This window comes from Alosa sapidissima, chromosome 10 (assembly GCF_018492685.1).
Source record: "Alosa sapidissima isolate fAloSap1 chromosome 10, fAloSap1.pri, whole genome shotgun sequence".
In the NCBI taxonomy this organism is placed as follows: Eukaryota; Metazoa; Chordata; class Actinopteri; order Clupeiformes; family Clupeidae; genus Alosa; species Alosa sapidissima.
The window spans coordinates 24228614-24255205 of NC_055966.1; the positions used below are offsets into that span (position 1 = coordinate 24228614).

Below are 26592 nucleotides of genomic sequence, written 5' to 3' on the forward strand. Positions count from 1 at the left end.
CTGCGGTTTACTCAGCTGACCGATGTGGGGGTGATTTGACTCACACATTCCCGTAAAACAGGAACACGACGTTGATCAAGGCGGTCCAGGGCATTCTTCCCAAACGAAAACGAATACCACACCAGCTACATGAAAAACGGCTATCGTCTTTAAACAGACGTCGAGTAATGTTGGCCAACCATATCTCGTAGTCTACACATCTGAAAACAACGGTTTAATGTGATCAGAAAAAAAGAGTAAGGAAGGAGGAAGCGACGTAAGTTCGGCTGAAACTTTTCTTCAAGCATGACATCTGATCATGGCAAAGTGTTTACGATTGATTCTTCTCTCTATCATCCAACTCGAAAGCAAACATTGTTAAAGCGACTACCACTCTGCATTCTACACGTGCTTTGATAACGCTCAAGCGCACGTTGTGCGATTCTTTTTAATAACCTATAATTCACCCATGCACCTGAATGTATACTACCTCTATCTCTGTCTTTGTAAGTGTGTGTTTACATTTTGTCTTTTGAGAGTATAGTATAGCGCTTGAAGGCTAAAATATAAGAGCTTTTTAGTTATGTTTGTCTTGTCTCTGAAGAATCCGTGCTTATAAGAGTATTCGTTTTTATAAGGCTGTGTGAATGTTTATTGGATTTCAGTAGCACAAGAGGTTGATAACTAGGCCTTTTGTTTTTTTTGTCTTGTTTTGGCAGGGTGTTTACCCTTCACATTATTATAACTATTACACTATTTAAGCCTCAATGAAAGTTGCCAGCTGTTATTCTTGCACTCCTTTGAGGTGAGGTAAACATAAGAAATAAATAAAGGAGTGTGAGCTCTTGTCAAGGGCTTCCTGACTTGGCATTGTTGTGAAATGGAGGAGACATCTGCCTCAATTCCCGGACTGGAGATAAAATTAGGCGCCCTGTTTGTGCTGCTCTCAGCAACACTCCTCTTCGGCTTGGCCCCTTTGTGCATCATACGGGGCACAGGACGCTGGAGCACAAACCCAGGTAATGGCAGTGGCCAAAATAACCATGAATGGGAAAATACAAATTGTAATCATAATTTAGCAGTCCCTAATAAACATTTGGTGTTGTTCTGTTCCACAGAAATCCGACACAAAGTGTTGAGCTATGTAAGCTGCTTTGCTGGTGGAGTGTTTTTGGCCACCTGTTTATTGGACCTCATCCCTGACTATCTGGCAGAGATAAACCGGGCATTCCAAAATGTTGGCATTACGGTAAAGAATATATAATTTCAATATCGTTGCACAATACAAATCAGAATATAGTTCTCAGATGAGTTGATGACTTCATAAGTACAATTAATCACTTTGATTGACATTTCATAAATTAATACAATAATAAATTACTTATGGGCAATGTCATAAAGACACCTTATTTGCACCATTAAATTTATAATGGGTCCAATGTTCATGTACCTATTTGTGAAAAGGGGAAGTGAGCTGTAAAATTTCACTTTTTTCCCTTTGTCTTATCTCTCAGCTGCATTTCCCTCTCCCTGAGTTCATCATGGCCATGGGGTTCTTTATGGTCTTGGTAATGGAGCAGATTGTCTTAGCCCTCAGAGATGAGTCTGGGAACATCTCAGAAGAGAGACAAGCGCTGTTGGTTGGGTCTGGCATTCAAGCACATGACAAAGACCACCCGAGACACACACACCAAGTGGCTTCATCCAGCCACGCACGGACAGAACTCAGCAGGCGAGGCTCCGGCACAGATGGTGTCCATCTCCATGTTGATTTTAACTCGCACTCTGCCATCCGCGCCTTCATCCTGGTATTCTCCCTCTCCCTTCACTCTGTGTTTGAAGGCCTGGCAGTAGGACTACAACAAGACTCGCAGCAGGTCCTGGAAATCTGCCTGGCCTTGCTAATCCACAAGAGTATCATCGCCTTCAGCCTTTCCCTAAAGCTGGCTCAGAGTCGGCTAAAACGGGCTGCAGTTGTAGGGAGTCTCCTGCTCTTCTCCATCATGTCCCCACTGGGCATGGCATTGGGCATCGGCCTGACGGAGATGAAGTCTACGCCACAGCACCAACTGGCTCGGTCCACCCTGGAAGGCCTGGCTTCTGGAACCTTCATCTACATCACCTTCATGGAGATCCTGCCACATGAGCTCGGCTCTCCCAAGGATCGCATCCCAAAGGTGGCACTGTTGCTCACTGGTTTTGCTGTCGTGACTGGAGTGCTGTTTATCAAACTGTAAAGGGCAGAATAGCATTTGACAACTCTTGTGAACTGTTTTTTTTTGTATGGAGAAGAAATGATCTATAATGATTTATAATTGAGATAATGCAATCCTTTAGTGGAGCCTGCACACCTTGGTCTACTGCAGATTAGGCTGAGATGTAATTAGATGTGTTTTTGTCTTTTCAGCTTGTCAGACATATCGGCTCTAATGTTTGTGAAAAGCGACAGAGGAGAAATACTATTTTGTAATGCATATTAATTGTTAAAATGGTGGTTTTCAGTTAGCTGGATGTGGACTGTCCTTGCCCAAGTGTTTTCTTTAATAACAGCTATTGTTAACTATTATATGACACACTTAACATGTAATGCTCTGCCCTTTAACATGCTCTTTAATTTAACCATAAAACATATAATGTTTGATTTGACTCAATCATACATGATTAGTGGATTGCCATTTGGCCACTAAGTGGCTTTTCTCAGATGTGGTAAAATAAAAAAAGTAAATAAAAAAATCAAACGGGTCATCTCACTCACTCACTCACTCTCAATCACCTTATGTGAATATTTGAATTAAAATTTGAATTAAATTTACAATATTAAAATCTGTTCTTCCAGGATTGTGTAAAATAAGTAAATAGGCTACAATACACATTTCACTTAGTATACTGAGAAATAATCATCTCTCACTGATAGATAGCAGTTAGGTTTTAAAAAATATTTTAAACAAAGTAAATGAGGTGTGTACGGAGCTCCTGAAGGACCGTGGTGGGAATTATCTTTTAAGAGGTGGGAATCTATTTTTAAAGCCCCTTTTGCATTCGCAATATTTTTAACTTTGTGTGGGAATGCAAAAGTTATTGGAAGGGAATGCAAAAGGGGCTCTGAAAAGTAAATTCCCACCTCTAAAAAGATAATTCCCACCATGGTCCTTCAGGAGCTCTGTAGGTGTGAGACCCTTTCGAAAGAATACATATATTTAACACACTTCTTCTGTCATATTTAAATAAAGAATAGTGATCTGCAGCTGTGGACATTCTGTGGGGTTGTGTAAGCGTGTGAAATGAGACCTGAATTACAATAGTAGTGGTATAGTAGGACAAATGCTTACCAAGGCCTGCAGATAAAAAGTAGGCCTCTGGTTGAATAATGATTATTATTACAATTGCGTTTCCAAACACTGGTATTATGCCTCCACAAAACAAAGGAAGAAGGCTTAAATATTGTGCACACATGTTGATGAAATACGCAAGAAACTGATAACATGATCCTACATAGCCTACATAGCATAGACAAAGTGTGAAGAAGTAGACCTAGACCTAGTATTGTTTCGGAATTAAACTTAAACTGACATCATAATTCAGTAGGCCTATTAGATAGACTATAGAGACAGACAAGAATGAGATGGTGAAAATAATTTGCTGGCAACACGCTCAGTAAAGAAAGCCAAAAACTACATGTCCCATAAGGCCGTGTTGGCAACTGTCGAGATGGCTCTATTTTCTCCTCCCCTCTTGCCCTCTCCACAAGTCAGATCATCTCGGTCTGCGGGGAAGTCACAGAGTTGTAGAAGATGTCCGCTGCGAGTGCAAGCGGCTGCGGACCCGGACCAGGACCGAATACAGGTCCTGGATCCGGGGTGTCAAACCCACGAAAGTTTAGCGAGAAAATAGCCCTGCACACTCAGCGTCAGGCCGAAGAGACTGCTGCGTTTCAGGAGGTCATGATGGACATTACTTCAACTCGGGTAAGTAGTGGAGGGAACCGGGGACGAGCTGGAGGTAAGACAGGCCTCCCTGGGTATTCGGTGGAAAGCTTGCTAGCTAGCGGTAGACCTCAAACACAAGAAATAGCTTCCTAACCACTGGACGTAGTAGATACGTAGAAAAAGTGTCAATTGGCCATCATCGGTCATTTTCGCATGTTGAAAGAACTTGTGAAATTTTGACAGGTCGCTGTAGCAAGTCCTACCACGCAATGTAGTGGTACAACACTTTGCATGGCGTTGTCGCTAACGTTAGCGAAGAAACGCGTCTAGCATTAGCTATCAACAAGCGTCCAGTTGCTTATTTTATTTTGACGGATGAGGAATGAGTACTTGTTAGCGAGGCTAACTAACTAACTAGCTAGCTAGCGTAGGCTACTCTAACCAAGTCGTATTACAACTTCTTGTATTTTGCTTAAGAATGTAACTGCTCTCATTGTCTTTAATGTTAAACTTTCTTAACCTACATTATAATTAAATAAATGTACTGTTACCTGTTAGTCTGCAAGATTACTTTTATCGCTTGTAGCTTTCTGAACGTTTGCTAGCTAACGTTATGCTACGGATATATTCAACAAGCTAATTTCTTGAAACGTACAGTTGTTATGTTTACTGTCTTCTTATTTAGGAAACAGTGGCGCGATTTTTTTTCACACATCTTGTGCGTTTTGTCGGTTATTTAACTTGTTCATAATCATGCAAAGCATTGTGTCACTTATAAGTAAGAAACCGTAACTGGTTACGGGTTGTTGGCTAAATCAGTGGCACATCACTTACTTGTCGCTCTGATTTGGGAAGCTGAAGCAAGCAACCTGTGTCAGTTTCAATAACATTGTCATCTCAGGATTCTAAACTCAAGCTCAAACCTGGCTTTGGGCATGCTCAGGCTTCATGTTTTTTGTTTGTTTGTTTGTTTAATTAATTTATGGTGTCTGCAGATGTATATGAACATGCATACATATCACTCAAATGACAGATCTTTTAAACGAGATTTTCGTTCCCGAGCCAGGCTGAATTTAAAATGATCTTAGAGACAGCCATCACTGCCTCTGAGATGTAACAACGTTGCGATCGAACTTGACACGTTGGGTTGTGAGACCAGATGGTCTATCATTCGTCCGCACGTACGTCCTGTTTCCATCTGCGAAGTGTCTAATATGACATTATTTAACATCTTATTTGCTGCATCTACTGGTCTAATCAAAATAATGCTATACATTATAACAACATAATAATAACATATATATATGTTTTTGTAGAATTAGTCTATGTTTAGTGTTATTTAGAGCGATTTATTGATTATTTATTGAAATAAAATGACTCTGGTGTAAGAATAAGATGTGAGAAGTAACTTACAAGGAGCATGGCCAAGGTTTTCTGCAAGGTTATTGTTGTGTATTGGTGCCTTCCACAGTATTTTCTCTAGAGCATGGACACATGGTTAATTCTAAATGAAATAATTTTAGTGTCACTACAAGGATTTCTAAGACCTGTGTTTGAATGTGGTTTAAATGAGTAGCCAAGGCCTAGGTCTGCTGAGGTCCATACATAAACACAGTTTACTATATGCTCTGGCTAGACTCTCCTTGTCTTATCCTTGCGCCTGTGCACTCTCTCAGCGCCCATAAAATTACATACACCCACACAGTCCCTGAGCTTAAGACTTTCTTTATTGCTGTTTTGAAGAGGGATTCTCTTCTTCTTGGTTTGACATGGACAGTCTGTCAGACCTCTTGCTGCAGCAAGCTCGGACTGGGGATTTAACACCCATATCCAGGATGCTGATGCAGCCATGCTCAAGTGAAAACAGTTGTCACCTCACAGATTCTCAAAGTGATGTGAGGAAACATAGGTGGTGGGTAAGAATGTCTTATGACAAGCAGGACCCTGAGAAAAGGTGTGTGTGTGTGTGTGTGTGTTTCAAGGCAGTAGAGGATTTGATATTTAGAGCTGTGGTTTTCTTTTTAACTGTAATGGAAAGAACTGTAGTTAACAGCATCATTAGCCTGAACTAAATTGTCATGATGTCGGCTTTGATCCATCAGGGGCAATAATTCTAATGTAAACAACTCATGCATATTACATAATATTTACAGTATTTAATGGTTTTATTGGAACAGACGTAGTTGTTGTTGCTTGTTTGCGGTACGATTTTTTACTTCACTATCTCTATGGTATATCAGTAATATTTAAAAAGAATTCATTGGGTTGTGTTCAATTTGTCCTTGGGTAACTTATTGTGCAGTGTCTCACAGATGTCATAGTTTACTACTGTAGTGACCACCACAGCACCTGATTCAAGCCTAATATACCTGTCAGTGCTGCACTGAAAGTAAAATGCTAGAATGGATTGTGGTGGAGAGAAATCTTGGTTTGTGTTAAATCCGGATGTTTTTCCTCCTCCCTCTGCTAATATAATTAAATCAGATGGAATAAATCATTCCATTGAAAGGCTGCTCTTTCCCAGAAGTCTTCTCGACTTAGGCTCTGCAAGCCCCTCCGTGAAGGTTGATCTAAATTAATTTGATATCACAGGCATTTCTGTATGTCTTGTCCTTGCACTCACATTCCTCCTTCTTTTCCTCCACCTCATCCATTGTCATGTATGGGTCCCTGCACCATTGCCGTGTCCTCGTGTTCCCCTTGCATTTTGATGTATAGTCCAAATGTTGTTCCAGTGTCACTTCAGCCAGCAACACAAAGCAGTATGCTGTCACTGTTATTCCTGTCTTTTTGTCCTTGCTCATGCTCTTCCACTCTCTTTCTCTTTTCTCTCTGTTTCTTCCAGCCCTTTCGCTTTGATTTGGAATGCGAAATGCCATTGGTCTAGGGAAACGTTAAACAATGGTTTGCTTGTGATAATGCCGGAAGGCCATAGGCCCTACACTAAGAAATACCAACACCCATCATTATGGAGGCTTGATTTAAATGGCCTATAGAAGGACAGCTGCTTCAGGGATGCATGATTGAGCGATTTCTTCTTTTGACAAAGAAATTCAAAAAGAAATGCCTCCATGCCTGGGTGACCTTCACCCTCTCCGTCCCGCTTTAGACTTGGGCACTGGCCATTTCCCTGCCATGTGTTGCTGAAATTAGGCGTATTTTCTGTGTAATTTTTTGCCGCGAGTGAGGCGCTTGAGTTAATGTGGACAGACGACTCTTCACGCCAGTGGCGCTTGCATTTTAGCCAACTAACCTGTAGATAAACATAATGAGAAATGTTGATTACTTGAGGGACTTCCCACCACTCAAAATGTCTCTTCCTATCTTCTTAATATCCCCTGTGTTGAAACAGTATTTTTTTTGTTGTCCTCCTCATTTAGGCTAAGTTTCAGTGAAAACCATGTCACATTTTTTAGTGCATTGTTGTAGATGTTTATCAGCAGCACTGGTTACTAACAGAGAAAATCCAGCCAGAGAAACAATAACATTACACTGCCTGCAATGCAGTATGGAAACCTCTGCATACCATCCCTCTAATACTTGGCAGAGTGGATGATTATAAACATAGCTTAATTATTTATGCCAAAACTATTTGATCAAAGTTATGCTTATTTATTATAAGTTATGGTTAGACTCCTACTTATGCAATGAAATTATTCATTGCATAATATGGCCGTACCTCACTGATGCACTGAATTGTCTGTGCGGGAGCTATGTGAATGTGCTGGTCTGCTGATGAGTAAGCTATTTGCAATGAGGTGTATAGCCTGGTGGGTACTTATTTGCTAGATCTGTGCCTCCTCCCCTCATAGCTGTTGAGATGATGCGATTGTTGTACTGCAGAGTATTGCAGACAGCAATCCACTACCAGCATTATTGACTTCCAGTCATAACATTGTGATGAAATTTTGACTGACAACATCCATGTATGATTCTTTAATATTGATAGTCTTGGGTTCTGTGGTGAAAAGCATACCTTTGTGTTGTGGTAGCAGGAGCAGGCCACAATTTCAGTGAGCAGAGTGACCCACTGTGATTGACTGATTGCCACCACATTGCCCTGTGTGACTTCAGGCTGGTAGCAGATGGCCCTTAGTAACCTATGGCCTTATGGCATGGCTGAAGCATTCTGTATTCTAGTGTATTAGTATCATAACTAAAGTAACTGAATGACTTATGTCTGGCTTCAGTGTACTCCTTTTTTTGTTTGGTTGTTGTGATGTGTCAGACATGTTTCATGTGGGTTGACTAATTTTAGAGCATGTGTTAGAGAGTGTGCACATGTAGGCCTATGTGTTGAGTGCAGAATTCTGAAACCAGAGTAACTAGTAGCTGTCTGTGGTGACTCATGTTGGGGTGTTGTCTGTCTGTCTGCTCTCCAGATTCAGGCTCAGAAGGTGCGCCTTGCCAGAACTCAGGGACCATACTACGGGGGCTCCCTGCCAAACGTCAACCAGATCGGAAGAAACGCGGCCGATTTCCAGGTGAGACGCTGTGTTTGTGTGCGCTGATCTTGGAATGTGGTGCGAAGAGTATAAAAAAAAAAAAACCGGAGCTGAGTAAAGTATACACCTGAGCTTGCTTTGTTTTTAGTGTAAGCCTCACCTTAAAAGTTTTTTGTTGTTGTTGCTCATGGTGTCTCTCTAATGAGTCCACACCCGTTATGATAGTTCCCTGCAGATCAGCTGCAAGTCAGACAACAACAGCTCATTATGGCTCATCACCCCTCTCTTCCCCTCTGTCTTTCTCACGCTCGGTCTGTCTCTGTCTCTGTCTCTGTCTCTGTCTCTGTCTCTGTCTCTCTTTCTCTTTTTTCCTGGGTCTCTGTGCCTCTTTGGGCCCTTCTCTCCTCCCTTTTATACTCCTCTCTCTCTTTCCCTTTTTTCCTTATCCCTCTCCCTTTCAATCTTTCTCTCTCTTCTCTCCCTTTCTCCCACTCATCCACCTCCCCCTCTTTCACTTTCTCTTTTTTTTTTCTCCCTCATCTCTTTTTCTCTTTTCCCTCTCTTTCTCTTTTCTTTCTTTCTTTCTCTCTCTCATTTTCCCTCTCCTCTTTATTTTTTCTTTCTCTCTCTGTCCTGTCCCGTCCCTCCCCCTCTCTTTCTCTCTCAGGGCCCGTTCCATTCCAACCTGGACTCCAGCCGGTCCACTCGGCACCACGGCCTTGTGGAGAGGGTCCAGAGAGACAGACGCTTCATCTCCCCGAGCCGGCCCTACAGGAGACAAGTATCCTTTCCTTCCAGCCTGCTGCTCCCAGCACAACAGAGCACACACATGCCCACTCCACTGCTCTTTGCCAGGGCGGCCATGTACTATGTGCTCTCAGAGAAATGGGATCATGGATTTGTGTTATTTGACAAAGAAAAAGGTGTGAGGAGGGCCATCGGCAGCACATTTTTGTAAATAGATAAATAGCTGAGTTGGAGACTGTATGATATGGAACTATGAATACATTTGTTCCGCCACCTTTTCCTGTGAGTTGAATCACTAAAGTAACCAACCATCTTTTCTCTTCAGTAGTAGTAGAAGGGAAAAGGCTAGTTTGTGCCATGTCTAATAGCACTGCTATTATCTTCTGATAACCACACTTAGGAAAGAAGCAGGGCTGTGTTGTGTGTTTGTTTGTTTGTTCTAATGAGGTGAGATGTCGCCCTTGACCGAGTGCTCTCAGGTGGATAACTCTCACTGCAGCTCCGCCTACCTGTCTCCGCCACCCGACCCCAGCTGGCGAAGGTAAGGTGCCCCCGTCGAGTGCGGTAGTGCGGGCGGTCCCCCCCCCCCCCCCCCCCCCAGGGACAGCTCCCCGCTCGGCTCACTTTTAGCCATGTTATTTCGCTGGCTCTCCTGTCTCTGAGGCCTCACTCAGGCTCGCATTCGCTAAGCAATCTTGAGCGCTGTACGCTGCTGCGCACTAACCCAGTGGGACTAACACCACAGAGCTTGTCTTCAGCTTCTCTCTCTCTCTCTTTTTTGTTTTTCTCCCCTTTCATAGCCCTGAGTTTCTTTGCAAAAAGACCCCTTTGGCATTCTCAGTTTATTTTTTCTTTCTTCTTCCTTTGACATGCTGACTCCTTTCATTCTTTCATCAGCTGTGAAGAAGGACTTGTGTATATATATATATATTTTTTTCGAAATCTCTTCCATCCTTTTCTTTAATGCAGCAATTGTTCCGCTTCTACTAAAACAAAGGACCAAAAACCAATGTCAGAGAGGGGGAAACTGACTTAGAGTGATGCAGCACCTATGGCCTGCGCATCACTATCAAATTCTATCAGGTGCTACTTTGTCTCTGCCATGGTTTTTTTTTTTTTAGCCCTGGTGAAACCTGAGCACTTGTCTGCCATGGCAGCCAGTGACTCTTGGAAATGGAAACAGTGTTTTCAGCTCGGTGGGGAAAGAGATGCTGTGCTCTGGGAAAAGGAGGTGATCAATCAGTCGCCACTAAAAGTCTCAGGACTCGGAGGGCTGCTTTCTGGCGCGTCAGCAGCCAGTAGCAGAAGCAAGCAGCAGTGTCTGGCCACTGGGCCTGGGCCAGCGCTGGCCCGTTATTCACGGCTGCTGTAAATTCGCTTCACTTCATTCTGATGGCCGGACAGCAGCATGATGTCATTCAAGTTGTATGGATGGACACACACACACACACACACACACACACACACACACACACACACACACACACACACACACACACACACACACACACACACGTATGCGCACATGTTATGTAACATTTGCAGGTCTAGGTTTATGCATAGGCTACAAGGTTTCTTGTAAGAAGTTGTAGTGAGACACACACACACACACACACACACACACACACACACACACACACACACCCCCACTCCCTTCACACTGGTTCACCCTCTGACTCAGCCTCTGTTTTTTGTGCACTGTTGGAACCGACTCAGGAATGATACCTTGGCAGATGTAGGGAGAGGGAGAGCAGCATGTCTGCTTTTTGTCCTCTGTTTTATGTCAGTATCCCTCTCTCTGAGCCCCCCCACCCCACCCCCACCCCCTTGCTGCTTACGATGTAATCATCATTTTTTTCGCCTCTTTTATGGTCTGGAAAATAACTGGCATTTTTCTGTCAATCACGAAGGAACTGGTCCAGCAATTTCCCCATGGACAAAAGCCAGTTGTTCCGCCTCCCCACCACTGCACTGAACAGGTGAATCCATCCTCCTGCTCTCTCTGCATCTACGCTAAACCCAGCGAAGCCACAAGACAGACAGTGACCAACACATAATGGCCAACGATAACTTCAGTTATCCAGAGACTTCAATGAAGTCTAGCTTCACTTGTCTGCATTGTATTAAACCAGAAGGTTACGATCATAGGGAAATGACCTGGTCATGACTTCACCTGTGACCTTGATAGGGGGGATGTGAAAGCCCTGGGCTGATATCACACATTTGTTTCATCTGACTGGGCTGTCTTGTCTTGTCTATGTCTTAACAAGTGGTGTTTGTCTTATTAAAACTTTGTGCATGTCTTAAAGAAAAGACCGAAATGTTTTCAGGATGTTCTTTACGGTGGTGTTTAAGTTGATGTTTAAGTTGATTTTCAGTGACTGCAACCAGGACTGTAAATGTCCCCATAAAAATCCCCATACAAAACTTGTTACGCCTGTTCTCTTTGGTTTTGCCCCCCCCACACAATCCACATGGTGTGCGGTTATGCTTATCTCTTTATTCCTCAACCGTGACCATCCCCCTCTTTTATACCCCTCCATCCTCCCCACCTTATTCTGTCCATCCGACATTGTCTTGCTCTTAACCTCTGCCATCTGCTCCCCTCCTCACCCCCGTACTTCTCTCTCTGTGCAGGACCAACTCGGACTCTGCTCTCCACACCAGCGTCATGAACCCTCCGACGGGGGACCCATTCAGTTCTGGTCACACGCTCACCCCTCAGGGTAGACGAAGCGGTGAGCTCCACTTCTCCTTCCTTCCCCTCCCCCTCCCCCACCCCCGTCACGTCGCGTCACGTCAGACAAAGCGTGGGGTGGGGGTAATGTAGTGGTTAAGGAGCTGGGCTAGCATGCTGTAGCCAGAAAAGTTGTGGGTTCAATTCCCAGCTTCCACCTTTGTGCCCTTGAGCAAGGCACTTAACCCCGAGTTGCTCCTGGGAGAATGGCCCGACATGTGTAAGTCGCTTTGGATAAAATCATCTGCCAAACGAATGAATGTAAATGTAAAATGTAAAACACCACACGGACACATCAGGCAGAGGCTTTTGTGGGTTTTGGACATTACTCTGATATGCCATGCTTACCGTAACTCCCTGCCTCTTAACCACGGTTTGATTGGTCCACGGTCCATTGATCCACGGTTTAGGAGCAGCTGTGGCCTACTGGTTAGCGCTTCGGACTTGTGACCGGAGGGTTGCCGGTTCGAACCCCGACCAGTAGAAAGCGGCTGAAGTGCCCTTGAGCAAGGCACCTAACCCCTCACTGCTCCCTGAGCGCCGCTGTTGTTGCAGGCAGCTCACTGCGCTGGGATTAGTGTGTGCTTCACCTCACTGTGTGTTCACTGTGTGCTGTGTGTTTCACTAATTCACGGATTGGGATAAATGCAGAGACCAAATTTCCCTCACGGAATCAAAAGAGTATATATACTTATACTTATACTTAACGGGAGCATTTACTGCCTGAAATATCCGATTTTGTTTACCACGCTCGGAGTTATAGTGCTGGCCTGATGGGTCGCCTATTTACGCCGTTTCAACGGTACATGAACGGTTAGAGAGAGAATTCTCGTACTGAAATTAAAATTCCACTGGAGCTCCAAGCGGATGTGTACACGCAGCCTTACAACACTGTTTATAGCTCTTGGAGTCACGGTGAAATGTAATTTTTGGTACATAGCTAATTTAGATACACCGATGGTGTGGGTGCTTGCGTTTCTTTAGGAATCCGCCGTCTTGGTTTGTATAGAAATGGATATTAAGTGACACATACACGCAAGACGGTGGAAATACGGGACCGACGGTAATAGGGGGAGTTCCGATAAAGATCAGGATTCACAAGAGGGTCCCCTGGAATCTTCAATATTAAAGGACTATGTTTAACCCTTAGAACCCGATTGACGCAAAGTGCGTCAAAAAACACACCCTTTCTTCTCTGTTACATTGCTCCGCGACTGTTCATCACAACGAGATAAAACCTTTATTTTATGACCGAGAAGACGTGGGGCTTTCCAAAGAGACTACGCACTTGTCTGTACGATCAAGTATGAAAATGGAAAAAAATCATGAAATTAAATAAAATTGCATCATATTTAAAGTCTATACTTCTCTGTGTTCACCTGCGCACCCATTACTCTCGTTTGAATTACTCGCGAACCCGTGATCGCATAGATATGGCAAGCATATCAGATGAAAGAGGAGAAACAGGGCTATCCATTGGTACCATGGATATCGATCTTTCTGGCTTATAAAAACAGACGAAGTGACTGCAAAATATTAACGTCATGTACACAAACCAACGCTGCACACCCATTACTCTCGGAGTAATTACTCGCGGACCCGTGATCGGATATATATGCCACGTATGTTAGATGAAAGAGGAGACACAGAGCTATCATTTGATGCCAAATACATCCTTCTGGGTTATAAAACAGGCGAAGTGACAGCAAAATAATAACTTCATATAGCTGGACTTACCCCACGTTTTTTTTCTGTTTTTGTGGCAAAGCATGTTTATAATCCAACGCTATCGTGTGTTTCTCTATGGCAAAACATGTTCATAATCCGGTTTTGAGATCCTAGCAAATTCCTGCATGGCATCCAATTCAAGGCTCACATTGCATCCCAATTTGTTCAACAAAGAAACACCTTTTTTGCCTTTACTTTGTTCATGGCAATGCAGTAAAAAGTTGAGAATCATCATGAGTGCATACACCATAGTCACACATGCTAACAGGCAAACTTGGGTCAAGTCAGGTCAGATCAGTTCGTGTCACAGATATGGAGCGCAGAATGGTCATTTTTCATCGCTAAATAAAAAATGCCATTTATTTCCGTAAATCACACACCACATATTTCTGTAAATTGCTCAGCCCCAGATTATCCCTCCAACATGGCAATGATATTGCCCGTTTCAGGACAGTCTGCCCTACACACACATGAAATGCATGTAGAGCTATGAGCTTGCTGTGGTGAGATACAGGTCAAAATATAAGAATTTTTATAATATGATTTTTATATTTTAATTCTTTAAAAATCAAAATAAAATCAATGCTAGTACTAATACATGAAATAGCCTAGACTCTGCTGAAAAAAACAATATATAATATGTGTGTGTGGCACTTACAATGACCAGAATAAATCCTTATGAATAAAGGTAGTGAAAATGCCCTAAAAACAGCTTAGGGTTCTAAGGGTTAAAAGAATGGGCCAAAATCACACCAGAATACTGTGACTGATTAGTTTCGTCATACAGGAAATGCCTTGAAGCTGTCATGAATAAAGGGTTTTCCACAAAGTATTTAAGAAATTTCAGCAGGCGTGTTCAATACTTTTTTCCTGTGTCATTCCACTTTATTACACATAACTCTACCTATGGACTTTAATGTTTGGTTATTTTTATATCGGTGGATTATCGGAGTTAATACTAATGTCTGGTGAAAATTTCATGCAAATAGCCTCATTGGAAATATACTTAATGTATAATATAAAAATGTTGACGTGCTCAATACTTATTTTCCCAGCTGTATCTAAATGAAACCACTTAAATGCTGGCATGGACATTGCCATAGGTGGTTACAGGGCCATCAGGAAAATGGCTGTTTTTGGAGAACTATCCGGTCAGACTTTTCTAATGCCACAATATCATTGTGACTCTCTGTTGTCTCTTATCCAACAGGGTTAGCTGAGGCAGATGGACGCAGAAGTGAGTCACCTTCGTTTTATTTCTACTTTATTAACATCTGACGATGCAGTCAGTGTTTGGTGCAAATATGTGTTCAGCTCGTCTCTTAAGGACTCTAATGGCCTGAACTCATGTAGTAACTTGTCTTCTGTCTGTTTAGTGTTTCCGTACCCTGTTCCCCCTATTGAGGAGAATGTTCTTGATGAAGGAAAATTGCTGAAGCCTTGGGATACTAAGAAGGTAAAGATGCTGCCTGTTATTGTACCCATGTTTCAGTATGTTGCTATATTGGATTCAGTATATTGGTACAAGACTCAGTACATTGTGAAGACATCCATATATACTTAAGGCACTCTGTCTCTGTGCTACAGTTACCGATGCCATCTTCGAGACCCAAGTCCTGTGAAGTTCCTGGCATCACGTAAGTCTTATCTCTAGTCAATCCCCAAGCCCTGGGCTCTTTATCCAATTCAGGAACAGTCTGGCCTTTGTTTGTAAATGGTTATATAGTCCTTATATTGCCACGTAAACAATGTCACTGTTTTAGCCAAAATAATTTGTTGGACTCAGCCGCACTCTCTACTCAGTGGTGCATAGCGTGGCTGTTGTCGGCGACTGAGGCCGGAATTCACCCTTGGCAAAGAACATTTTTTGGACGCTCTTGACGCAACCGGCCACTATAAATCTCCATTAATTTTGCCCCGAAACCACCCATTGGTAATGAGCTCTGCCCTTCCAGCATCTCTCAACCTCTAAGTCTCTTTCACATTCATATTGCAGCGCTGGCGTGACTAACACTAGCCAAGGGAGTGGGCCAGAGGAATGACTTTATAGTCTCCCCCCCACCCCACCCCACCCCCCCCTCTCAGTAGCGTTAACGCAGCTCTTCTCTTGCAGTCCCTTGTCTCAGTCCAAGACAGAGTGAGAGGGTTTAATTTATAGTTTTTATTTGTGTTTTGGGATCGGTGGAGGGAGGGCAGGAGAGGAGAATGTGTGTGTCTGTGTGTCTCATTCCTGCCCTAGGGGTTGTGGTGCGTCAGTCTGGCCTTGGGCTGCTGAAGTCACCCTGTCGGATAACTCTCGCTCATGTTTTTATTTATTTCCTCGTCCTCCTCCTCCCTCCTTACTTGAGGTGGTCACCCACTCATCCTTATGTGCCCTCTCCGGATCAGATCTCCGCATTCCTCTAGCCTCAGCGTCCTGTTCCTCTCCCCCACTATCCACCCCCTCCTGTCCACTCATGTAACTGTAATTTGAATGTCTTCTTACTTCTCCCATATTTGCCCTCCTTTGCCAACTCACTTCTATTCTCCTTTGCTTCTTGCTCATTCGTCTACTCTTATCTCCTGACTTTCTCATTCATCTCTTTCTCCCTGTTGATCCTCAACACCCCCCCCCCCCCCCCCTTTTCACATCCTGTCTTTTCCATGGCGTCTTTTCTTTTTCTTTATCTTTTTTTTTTCTTTCTACCTTTTTTTCTGTCTTAGAACCTTCTACCTTCTCTTCTCTGTCTCTCTCTCTTCTTGTGTCTGTCTGCCTCTCATTCTGTCTTGGTTCTTGTCTTGTTCCCACAGCATCTTCCCCTCCCCAGACCAGCAGTCCGGCACCCCTCTTGTCCCCTCTGCGTTGAACACGGGTGGTTCCCTGCCGGACCTGTCCAGCTTGCACTTCCCCCCGCCGCTGCCCACGCCACTGGACCCGGATGAGCCTGGCTACCCTTCTCTCAGTGGGGGCAGCAGCACCGGCAATCTGGCCAGCACCCTCACCCACCTCGGCATCAACACCAGCAACGCCTTCAACTCCCCAGGTAGTCTGTGTGTCTGTGTGTCTGTGTGTCTGTGTGTCTGTGTGTCTGTGTGTCTGTGTGTCTGTGTGTCTGTGTGTCTGTGTGTGTGTGTGTGTGTGGCGATGTGTGTAATGCTATGTATTTGACTATTATTCTGATTCAAACTCACAATACTTCCTGCCTGTGTTCCAAGTGAAGCTGTTTTCCCTTGGTGATGGTTTGCGCTTAAGAACACAACGCCTCTGCCAAGAGACTGTCATACTGTGTCCCGTTTCTGGTCCGAGTGAACTGTGACTGCTAGCAGCCTAAATGAAAATGGCCTTAGAGTGGTGTCTCACCAGATGCCTCAGATACAGTTTGAAAACTAGTGCTGAAGAAGGAAACTGGGGGCCAGTCAGCGCTGCCACTGACACACTTAGGTGTGCTTGAAGCAACACTTTCCATGTTCCACTTATGTGTGTGAGAGAGAGAGAGAGAGAAAGAGAGTTTGTGAGAGAGAAAGATAGTTTGTGAGAGAGAGAGAAAGAGAGTTTGTGAGGGAGAGAGTGTGTGTGAGTGTGTGAGTGATTGAGTGAGTGAGTGAGTGTGCGATCGGAAAAAGCAGACATCCTTATCTCCTTTACGTGATACATCTGACCACACAGGAAACGGTGTGTCAGGGTGTGGAGTCACTGGCTTTTAGGGGTGGTGGTGGTGTAAGTGTGTGTATGTGTGTGTGTGTGTGTGTGTGTGTATGAGTATGTGTGTGTGTGTGTATGAGTGTGTGTGTGTGTGTATGCGTTTGCATGTTAGTATATCTGCGGTCTGTGAATAACATTACCTCCCTTGGTGTTGGGGATTTTTCTCGTTCTGATTTTACATGCAATAAAACATGTCCTAAATAAGTCTTTGGAGAGGGGGAAAAAATACAGAATCATCCCCTTGAGGCTCTGAGACACAATCTGGCTTTCCTTTAGCTGAGTAACATTAAAATGTTAGTCTGTGTCCATGAAACAGCCAGTACACTGCATCTTAGAAAGTGAGAGGAATGGTTGTGGGTGTTTCCTGTGAGTGTCTGAGACACTGAGGAAGTGTATGATGAAAGTGTTATACTGACATGCGCTCTGTCTCTCCATGTTTCCTCCTTCCCATCTCTCTATACATCTCTTCTTTCTCATCTTCCTCTCCCCTTCTCCTTGTGTATTTCTCTCTCTTACTCTCTTTCCTGCTCTCTCTGTCTTTCATCTCTTTCTCTCATTGCTATCCTCTCTCTCTCTCTCTCTCTCTCTCTCTCTCTCTCTCTGTCTCTCTCTCTCTGTCTTTCATCTCTTTCTCTCATTGCTCTCCATTTCTCTCTTTATCTCACCCCTCTCTCTCTTCCACCCCATCTCTCTCTCTCTCTCCTCTCTCTTTCCTCTTCTCTCTCACTCCATCCCTCTCTTCCTCCCACCGCCATCTCTCTCTTTCGCTCTCTCTCTCTCTCTCTGTCTCTCTCTCTCTCAGGTCTCCTGGCATCTCTTCCGGGCACGCTGAGCAACCCTTCACTCCAGTCGTCGCTTAGCAACCCCAACATCCAGTCGTCGCTCAGCAGCCATTCCTTCCCCAACTCCCTCAGCTCCACCTCCTTGCACTCGTCGCTCAGCAACCCCTCGCTGCAGTCCTCGCTTAGCTCCTCCCCCTCCTTGCCATCCTCGCTCAGCAGCCAATCGCTGCGCTCGTCCCTCAGCAGCTCCTCGCTCAGCAGTCAGCAGCCGCAGACTCTCCAGCAGGTGGCCTACGGCTCGGGCGCCGGACAGGGCTCCGGCTCGTGCCCGGGCTCCTACGCGCCCCTCATGGGTCATGGGCAGGTCCAGGGTCAGACACCCCAGACCCAGCTTAGCTCCTCCCCCCGCCGGCGGGCACAACTCTCGCCCCTCATCCTACCCATGGGCCCGGATGCCCGGAGGCACCACGCCAAGCAGTTCTCCCCCACCATGTCACCCACCCTCTCCTCCATCACGCAGGTAAACACCAGACGCCAGCCACACCAGCAGCAGCAGAATGTTACTCCTGGAAATCACTAAACAGTAGCAATCAAATAGCACAGTGGGGTATGGATGTGCTAGGTAGAGGATCACATAATTATTTTTAAACATTGCATATGTGAAGTTTCAACAAACGGTAGTCTTTGCTGAAAAAAAAAAAAACGCTGCCTTTAGTTTTTTGTAAATCCATAGTAATACGTTATATTGTGATGGACCTTTTTATCAACTTAAGTTAAATTGAGCATTACATGTTTTGAACTCATTGACTTGAGCCCATTAACTCCGCGGGGAAAAGATTCTATTGGGGGAAGTGGGGGGTGTCATAGAAGCAAAGAGGGGAAGTGAGGGGAGTGTTTGTATGCGTGTTTATGTACACACACATAAAGTCAGTTTGATCAATAGGGACTTCTGGACTCAATTATACATACTGCGGTCTCACTCATTAACATATATGGCTGGTCATTTTTGACTCGTGAACACCACAGGTGTAAAAAAGTTAAATAAAACACCCAAAATGTTATGCCTTGTATGAACCCCCGTGGCAGAGAAAACCATGGACATACTCAAATTTGACGGAAACACAGTAGGGTAGGTCAAGTAAGGTGAACACTGTGCCATCATGCCTTTTGTGTCCCAGAAAGGTAATATGACCTGTTCAAACCAATATTAAGGGCCAGCTTTGTTTATTTGCTTGTTTGATTCACAGGGTGTACCTCTGGACACCAGCAAACTTCCTATGGACCAGCGGCTGCCACCGTACCCCTACAACCAGCCCCAGCAGCCCCAGACTGGCTCCCCTGCCTCCCACCACCCCCCACAGACAGGCCTGGGCTCCCCCCAGACTGGCCAGCCCCTGCCCCTGAAGCAAACCCCCATGCACCAGTCTGCCCAGCAGCAGCAGCACCAGCAGCAGCAGCACCAGCAGCACCAGCAGCAGCAGCAGCAGCAGCATCATCAGCAGCATCAGAGGACACAAGCCATGCAGCTGCAGATGCACAACCAGCAGAACCTGCGCAAGACGCAGAGCATGCAGATGCAGCAGCATCAACAGCAGATGCAGCAACAACAGCAGTTGCAGCAACACCAACAACAACAACAACAACACCACCACCAACAACAACAACAACAGCAGATGCAGCAGCAGCAACAACAACAACAACAGATGCAGCAGCAGCAGCAACAACAACAACATCAACAACAACAACAGCAACAGCAGCACCAACAACAGCAGCAGCAGATGCAGCAACAACAACAGCAGATGCAGCAGCAACAGATGCAGCATCAGCATCTACCCAGTACAGGGCCAGGCCCAGCCTCCAACTCCATGCAAGGTCAGGACCAGGGTGGCATGGACATGTCAGGCCAGAATGTGCTGTGCAAGCAGGAGCCGGACGCCCAGGCACCTTGCAACGAGCAGCAGCAGCAGAACAGCCAACAACACATGGCGCATCAGGACCAGGGTCTCCCACAGCTCCAGCAGATCAGCCAGTCTTTCGCCAATGATCTTCTCTATAATGTGAGTCTTCTGTGCCTTTACATTAGGAAGATAGATTTTAATACGCTGACATAGTGTAACTGCATTACATCACAGTGAATGCATTAGACCTACAATACATAACAGACAGTGAACACATTATACATGTTATATAACAGTGAAGACATTATATATGCATTAATCACAGTGAAGAGCATATTTAGCAAACCGTGCAAATTGATCTATTGCAGCACGATACAGTGGTTGATGGGGTGAGTACATAAATTGTACAGGACCGTTATAGCAAAGATTAGATTCTGGGAGTCTCTGCTCTAAAATCTTGGTTGAAGTATGTTTTCACTGGCTCATATCATTACCACAAACCCGTTTGTTGCACTGATCTCTAGTGCCCTGCTGTCTGCCACTGCTTTACATAGAGGCTGAACACCTCACCTCCATGCAGTAGCAGTGATTGTGGCAGAGATGCAAAGCAGCTGGCTTTTGTCTTGACTGTTGGGAGTGAAGGAAAGTTTGAGCTAATTGCGGCGATAAAGATAGAGGAAGTGGTGTAGAGAGCGTTACCAGTGAATCGAGAGCCGCAAGGGGAAGCCCCGTCAGTCCCTCTCTCAGGTGAGGCATGCGCAGTCTGCTGCCTGCGGCGGTTGGCCCCTCCCATTTATAGCCAGAAGTTAAAGTGGCTCGTGTCTCATATTGCTTAAAGGTAGGTGTGTGTGTGCGCGTCTGTGCGTTTGTGTGTGTGTATGTGTGTGTATGTGTGCGTGTGTGTGCGTATGTGTGTGTGTGCGCGCGTCATTTTCCTCCTTTGGCTCACCAGCAGTTTTGCAATAGCCTGATGAATTCAGAGAAGCGTGTTGGAGCAGAGGGAGACCGAGAATCAGCACTGGCTTTATATTTGCACGCGTCCATGAGTCACTGAGGAACTACGGAACTAATGGATCTGAACACAAACCTGGCTGGTGCCCAGCACGCCACTGCCGAATCTGATGAGTGCCCACCCGGTATGTTTAGGGGCCGAGAGAGTGATAGAGAGAGAGGGAGGGAGAGAGCGAGAAAGAGAAAGTTGAGAAGCCTGCTGAGGTAATGAGGACCACACAAAGGCCTCTGAGGCGACGCTCTATTTTTAGGACGGTGGAGAGGAGCGGAGAGCAGAGCAAACTGAGCTGAGCTGATCAGAGAGCCGCCTCGCCGCCTGTGAGGGACTGACGCCACACTCCTGCGTGAGAGTGTGTGAGCCCTTAGACAAAAGCCAAAAAGCGTTCCCCCCCCCCCCCAGTCTCAAATGGGATTATATTACTTTATCCCTTATGTAATAGACCCTTTCAACAATAAAAACAAAAACAATGCTTGAACGTTCTATTTGGGCCCCAATCTACTTCCTCTGCATTAAGATAACATATGGAATGTTAAAAAGGAAGTCTTGTGGGGCCAACTATGATGCTCTCTTGAAAGGGTCCATATTATGAGCATGACCCTTATGACTTCGTCATGGTCTAATGAGGGACAGTGAGAGTGGTGAAACTTTTGATGTGAGTGTGTGTGGGAGTATGTGTTTTGGGAGTGTTTGTTCGACAGTGACCTCATTCAAAGGACATGAAAACAAAAAAAACAAAAACGATAATCAAGTTCAGCAGAATCTCTCCCGTTATATAGGGGTCTGCTAAAGAGCTTCATGATTAGCCGAATGGTGTTGCCATAAAGCAGCTATTAGGTTTTATTGGAACAGAGATTCCCAGATGCAGGGTTGAGTCATCCTCATCCTGACTTCAGTGTTTTTCCATGACTTCAACGGCTGTGGTCGGTCTGTCTGTCTGTCTGTCTGTGTCCAGGATGCTTTGCTGTCCCTGCTGGAAGAACCGTACCTGAGCCTGCAGCTTGGTGGCAGGCAGAACCAGAACCTCACTCAGCAGGTGGGTACAACCTTCTGGTTCTTATGGGGTTTTTTTGTATACAGGTGAACACTTATGTTAGATGACTGTGTGTCATGTTAGCGTTGGTGATCTACAACATGCATTATAGTTTTGTGCTTACTGTTTGTTCCTGGTAGGTGTTCCCATGATGTTGTCTCATGTTTTTTAATGTTTGCTCCGGCCTCTCTTGTCCTTGTAGTTTAACATGGACACTCAGGTAGAGGGCCTGTCCTTCAACCATAGCTTGGGCACTGGCTCCTCTTCCGGGAAAGTACAGGACGGCTCATACCAGGCGGTTCTGGATCTTCTGGACTCAGCAGACCACCAGCTCGGCAACCCCAACCAGAACCAGAACTATGGTGGAGGGGGACGGCACAACGTCCCCAACATTATACTCACGGGTAAGGGCAGTGCTTTTTTTCCGCTGGTTGTGTATGACGAAATGGACAAATAAACGGAGAGTTATGGAGAAAAAGGAGAAACACATGGCAACTGTTTAACTGGACATGTTATGTTAAGTTCTTCCAAGTGTGACTTAGAAAAGCAAACAGTCAGTCAATAAAGATTTTGTGCTGTAACGCATGAGAATGACTCAGAATGAATGACTTGCTATTGCATGAAAGTTTCCTGTTTTTTCTTACTCTCTCTGTGCTGTAGGAGATTCTCCACCTGGTCTGTCAAAGGAGATCACCAGTGCTTTGTCTGGCGTGCCGGGTTTTGAAGTGGACTCTTTCTCGTGCGACGACTCGCTCCGAATGGACCCGTTGGCGCTGGAGGGGTTGGGCATGCTGACGGACGGAGACCTCCTGCTGGCCGACCCGGCGGTGGAGGACTCCTTCCGCTCCGACCGCCTGAAGTGACGGCACTTGGGGCGGTGGGGGGCCACCGCCTAGAGGTGCAGAAGGAGCAGCCCACGGGAACAGGAGAGTGGACTACCAAGACGGAGGAGAAGTGGGTCGAGAACGCTCAGTACCCCGCTCTAGGACTGAGCGGGTCAGAGGTGAAGGCTCCTGTTCCTATGATGGGGATCCTCCTCTCTCTCCTTGAGTGGACGGGGGAGGGGGAGGGGGGGACTTCTAAAGGTTCAAGAATGGGACCAATGCTTTTTAATGTCAAAATAAGAATGATCCAGCTGTTTATTTTTCCTGTTTTTGTTTTGCTATATGCAGGCACTTAGCGGTCTCGCTCATGGGATAGCAATGCAAATCTAGGCATTAGCTTGTATGGGTCTTACCTGCATGTTAACAAATGCACTTAACGCAACAAAAAGGCATCAGTGCATGTGATATATCACTTTTATGACAAAAAGAAGTCAGCTAAACTTGAAGACTTGTTGGAGTCAGAATATCCAGTGTAACCTGGATAGGGACATGCTTGAAATGTCACCAAGTTTTCTTTTCAGAGGCCTCAAAACATGACCAAGAATCACCGAACCACTGAACATTTTCTTTCTGATCAAAAGCAAGGGGTCACTTGGTAGTTAAGGAGAAGGTCTCACTGTAACTTGTGCATCTTTGAAGGATAGATCCTGTGAAGGATAGATCCTCCAGCTCTTGATGCTCTATGGAGGGTCAGATGTATAAAGGGATCCTTAGAGCCCCATTGCCACGACACTGTTTCTGCCATTATATGCATCCGGTTTAAGAGCAGTATGCAGCCAAGCATAGACGCTGGCATGTCGCAGATTCAGACTGCTGATAGCCCTGTCTGAAAATAATCACTGTGTGCAAGACCATGCTGTCACTAGTGATCTATACGAATAGTATGTGTTTTTAATTGTATGCATTTTAACCTATGATGATGCATTTGTTTTAAATAGCAACCCAATTTTAACTTAAAAAATGCTGTTAATATGTCACATCAGTAACTAGTGTATGTCTAATTTGAAGTAATGAAGAGACCTTTTAAAAAGCACATATTATTTTGACGGCAGTTTGTTGAGGACTCTGAGCATGTCATCACTAATGGATTTACTCAGTCCTCTTCACTGTCTGCTGTTCTATGAGCTATCATGAGCATTTTATTAACATCACATTCTACATGACCTACCTAAGGATCTCTTCAAGCAAGTTTCAAGCGTGCAAACCCCTAAAAAAAAAAAACGTGCACCTGTCTGTGTACCAGTCTTAAAGAAAACAAACATCCTTATGAAGCCACATCACAGATCACTGTTGCAATTATATTTATGTACTAAATTATTGTGATGCAAATGACCAAACATTTATTGACATGTATTGTAGTTGTTACTTTCCCAGTGTTTTTGTTTTTCTTTATAATTGTATTATTTTTTTTTTTTTTTTTTTTTAAATCTTGCATTGTTCAACTCGTTTGAACATGTATTACTGCTTGGAGCCAGAAAATTCTGTCAGGTAACTTTGTCACTGTGATTGACACACCTGCCCAGTGCCCCTGCTTGCTTTTGCACATGGGTATTCCTGAAAGAGGCCATAGTCATAGAATGACCTATTTTTGTGTAACAAAATTAGTATGTTAGTACATACTTTGACAAAAAAATGTATTTTTGGACAAAAAAAGTCAGTCTTGATGTACATGTATGTAAATGTTATACATAAATCTATATGAATATAAATGTATAATTTATGGAAGAGAAGCCTATATAGTTGTATCGGAAGGCACCAAAGCAACATGCTCTTTGAAAGATCATCGGTTTGAGTGATGGGAAGACTCTGCTTTGTCAGTTTTTGCCATTGGTATAAATGTGGGTGTGTGTGTGTGTGTGTGTGTGTGTGTGTGTGTGTGTGTGTGTGTGTGTGTTGTCTAATGTTTTTATTTCACAATGCCATCTTTGAAATTGATTTTCATGTTGTAATCTTTTTAGTGCTTGTGCATTTTTTTCTGGCTTGTTTAATTCCTTCACATCCTTCAGTGGTTTTTCTGTGCTTGAGTTTATCAAGTTTCTTAGTCTAAAATACATTTAAGTGAAGCAAAAGGCTTGTGTCTTACAGAACTATCAGGAAATGTGCGCCCCAGGGAATCATTCAGTTCCTAACATTATGACATGGACTGTGAAAATGCCTCATCTCAACTGCCTGTGGTTTATAAGGCAATGAAACAGACTATTTTTTTTTTTTTTTTTCCTCCACACCATCCATTGCAATATCTCTTTTCAACAAACAAGTTATGTAATGGGTTCTCCACAAAGAATGTGTCGAGTTCAGGTCTTTGTGTATGGTGGAAGTTGACCGTAGATCGTTAGATGGATATTCGTTAGAATTTGATAAAGAGAATTGTTCTGAAACGATGCATTCTTGGTCCTTTACTAAGGTGGTGCAGAGGAGATGGAATGAATCATGCAAACTACAGAACCTGGAAGTGCAAGTTAATTAAATTAACCCTTCAGATGTTTCCGGTTGAAATGAAGGTTATTGTAATGACTAAATAGAGTTATTGTAATGACTAAATGGAGCGGCAGTTATAGCTACCAAGGGTCACATTTTGCCTGAAGGCGACTCAGCCAATTGACTGTGTTGTATGAAGTGGTTCATAGGTTCATAACAGCTCATTTGTTTCCAGTTCCATGTTGATAAATCTTTATCTCTGTCACCATGCCAGGTTGTTTGCAAGTGTAGAAGAGTAAAAATGTTGGTTAATGGATCCAAGAAGTATTTGTCTAGCTGAAGTCCAGTGCAGGCCACTGGCGTTAATATCCTCATGTTAAGTGTAATTCTGCAGCGGAGACAGTGATCTAGGGGTATATGTCATACAGACCCTTTGTGGTTATTTCAGTAATAGCATAAATGTGGTGCCGCACTGTGCTTTAGGGTGTGAGAGGTGAAGTAAGGGGAATGTGTGTCTTGTGTGTTCTGTTCTGGTTCTTGGTTGGTTGATAGGAATGCAAGTCTCAAGGAATATGAATAGTCAATACTGTCCATTGAGATTGGTTATAGACAGAACACTCAGAAGGGGGCATTATAAGTGTGAAGACTGCTTAAAGATTTGTGCTGTGCTGTTATGTCATTCGATTTTGTAAAAGAGGTCAGGTTGTGTTAATATGTGTGCCACCATAATGAACTAACTGTTTGGCCCACGACAGTTGTATACAGGTCCGTAGAGGTATTGTTTTACGATTATCCTTTTGATTATTCTGAACCTCATTATGATAACTGCGGTTTTAATATTTGCCAGTAGGGGTAGCTGTTGAACAGCGAAAATGTGACGAAGCTGTAGGGATGTGCAAATTGGCCATAATTTACTGATTTATTTTTTATCATGTTTGCCGTTGTATCAAATTAATTATACTTGTTGCAGTAATGTTAGTTTGCTTTTTGTTTCAGTGTAAACCAGTACATTTTTCTTTTTTGTCTTTTTTTGAAGTCATATATTGACAGCAGTTGCTGTTCGTTTTCAACAATTTTAACAACCAGGGAAACCATGTCTGTTGTACATAATATTCTTAAACCATAGGTGCTTCTTAAACCTAACAAAACGTTTTTTAAGACTGTATCTCCACGATATTTTACAAAAAAATAAACAAGCAAAATAAAGCGTTGTCTATGTGTGTCTTTATAATCATGACCAAATAATAATGTGGATATTTTCTAGTATGAGTGAAGCTACAACCAGAGAATGTCTAATAATGTAGACGGGCTCTGCTACAACCTA

At 44.1% G+C, this 26592-nt stretch overlaps 2 protein-coding genes across 3 annotated transcripts; both read left to right on the plus strand.

The window, feature by feature from the left end:
* LOC121721238 (zinc transporter ZIP1-like) lies at positions 1 to 2618 on the plus strand. 2 transcript variants are annotated; one of them, XM_042107988.1, is made up of 4 exons: positions 1 to 256; positions 699 to 998; positions 1098 to 1228; positions 1494 to 2618. In XM_042107988.1, exons 2-4 carry the CDS (start codon positions 860 to 862, stop codon positions 2214 to 2216), a joined length of 993 nt encoding a protein of 330 aa, XP_041963922.1. In that variant the 5' UTR covers positions 1 to 256; positions 699 to 859; the 3' UTR covers positions 2217 to 2618. The 2 variants fall into 2 exon arrangements, with proteins under 2 accessions (XP_041963922.1, XP_041963923.1); XM_042107989.1 differs by having other exon boundaries at positions 742 to 998.
* A 1108-nt stretch (positions 2619 to 3726) lies between these two features.
* LOC121721042 (CREB-regulated transcription coactivator 2) lies at positions 3727 to 26474 on the plus strand. Its single transcript, XM_042107601.1, has 16 exons — positions 3727 to 3944; positions 8288 to 8389; positions 9018 to 9131; positions 9577 to 9638; positions 11008 to 11076; positions 11735 to 11835; positions 14773 to 14799; positions 14939 to 15018; positions 15150 to 15199; positions 16353 to 16585; positions 18047 to 18546; positions 19274 to 19672; positions 19733 to 20083; positions 21889 to 21969; positions 22169 to 22370; positions 22627 to 26474. Exons 1-16 carry the CDS (start codon positions 3771 to 3773, stop codon positions 22827 to 22829), a joined length of 2748 nt encoding a protein of 915 aa, XP_041963535.1. The 5' UTR covers positions 3727 to 3770; the 3' UTR covers positions 22830 to 26474.
* Positions 26475 to 26592: the final 118 nt, after the last annotated feature.

Bases quoted from the DNA above. Each gene is read 5' to 3' on its own strand.
- LOC121721238 (XM_042107988.1), top strand. From the start codon at position 860: ATGGAGGAGACATCTGCCTCAATTCCCGGACTGGAGATAAAATTAGGC. The intron at 999-1,097 runs GTAATGGCAGTG...TCTGTTCCACAG, and splicing joins ACGCTGGAGCACAAACCCAG to AAATCCGACACAAAGTGTTG. The intron at 1,229-1,493 runs GTAAAGAATATA...CTTATCTCTCAG, and splicing joins TCCAAAATGTTGGCATTACG to CTGCATTTCCCTCTCCCTGA.
- LOC121721042 (XM_042107601.1), top strand. From the start codon at position 3,771: ATGTCCGCTGCGAGTGCAAGCGGCTGCGGACCCGGACCAGGACCGAAT. The intron at 8,390-9,017 runs GTGAGACGCTGT...TTTCTCTCTCAG, and splicing joins GAAACGCGGCCGATTTCCAG to GGCCCGTTCCATTCCAACCT. The intron at 22,371-22,626 runs GTAAGGGCAGTG...TCTGTGCTGTAG, and splicing joins CCCCAACATTATACTCACGG to GAGATTCTCCACCTGGTCTG.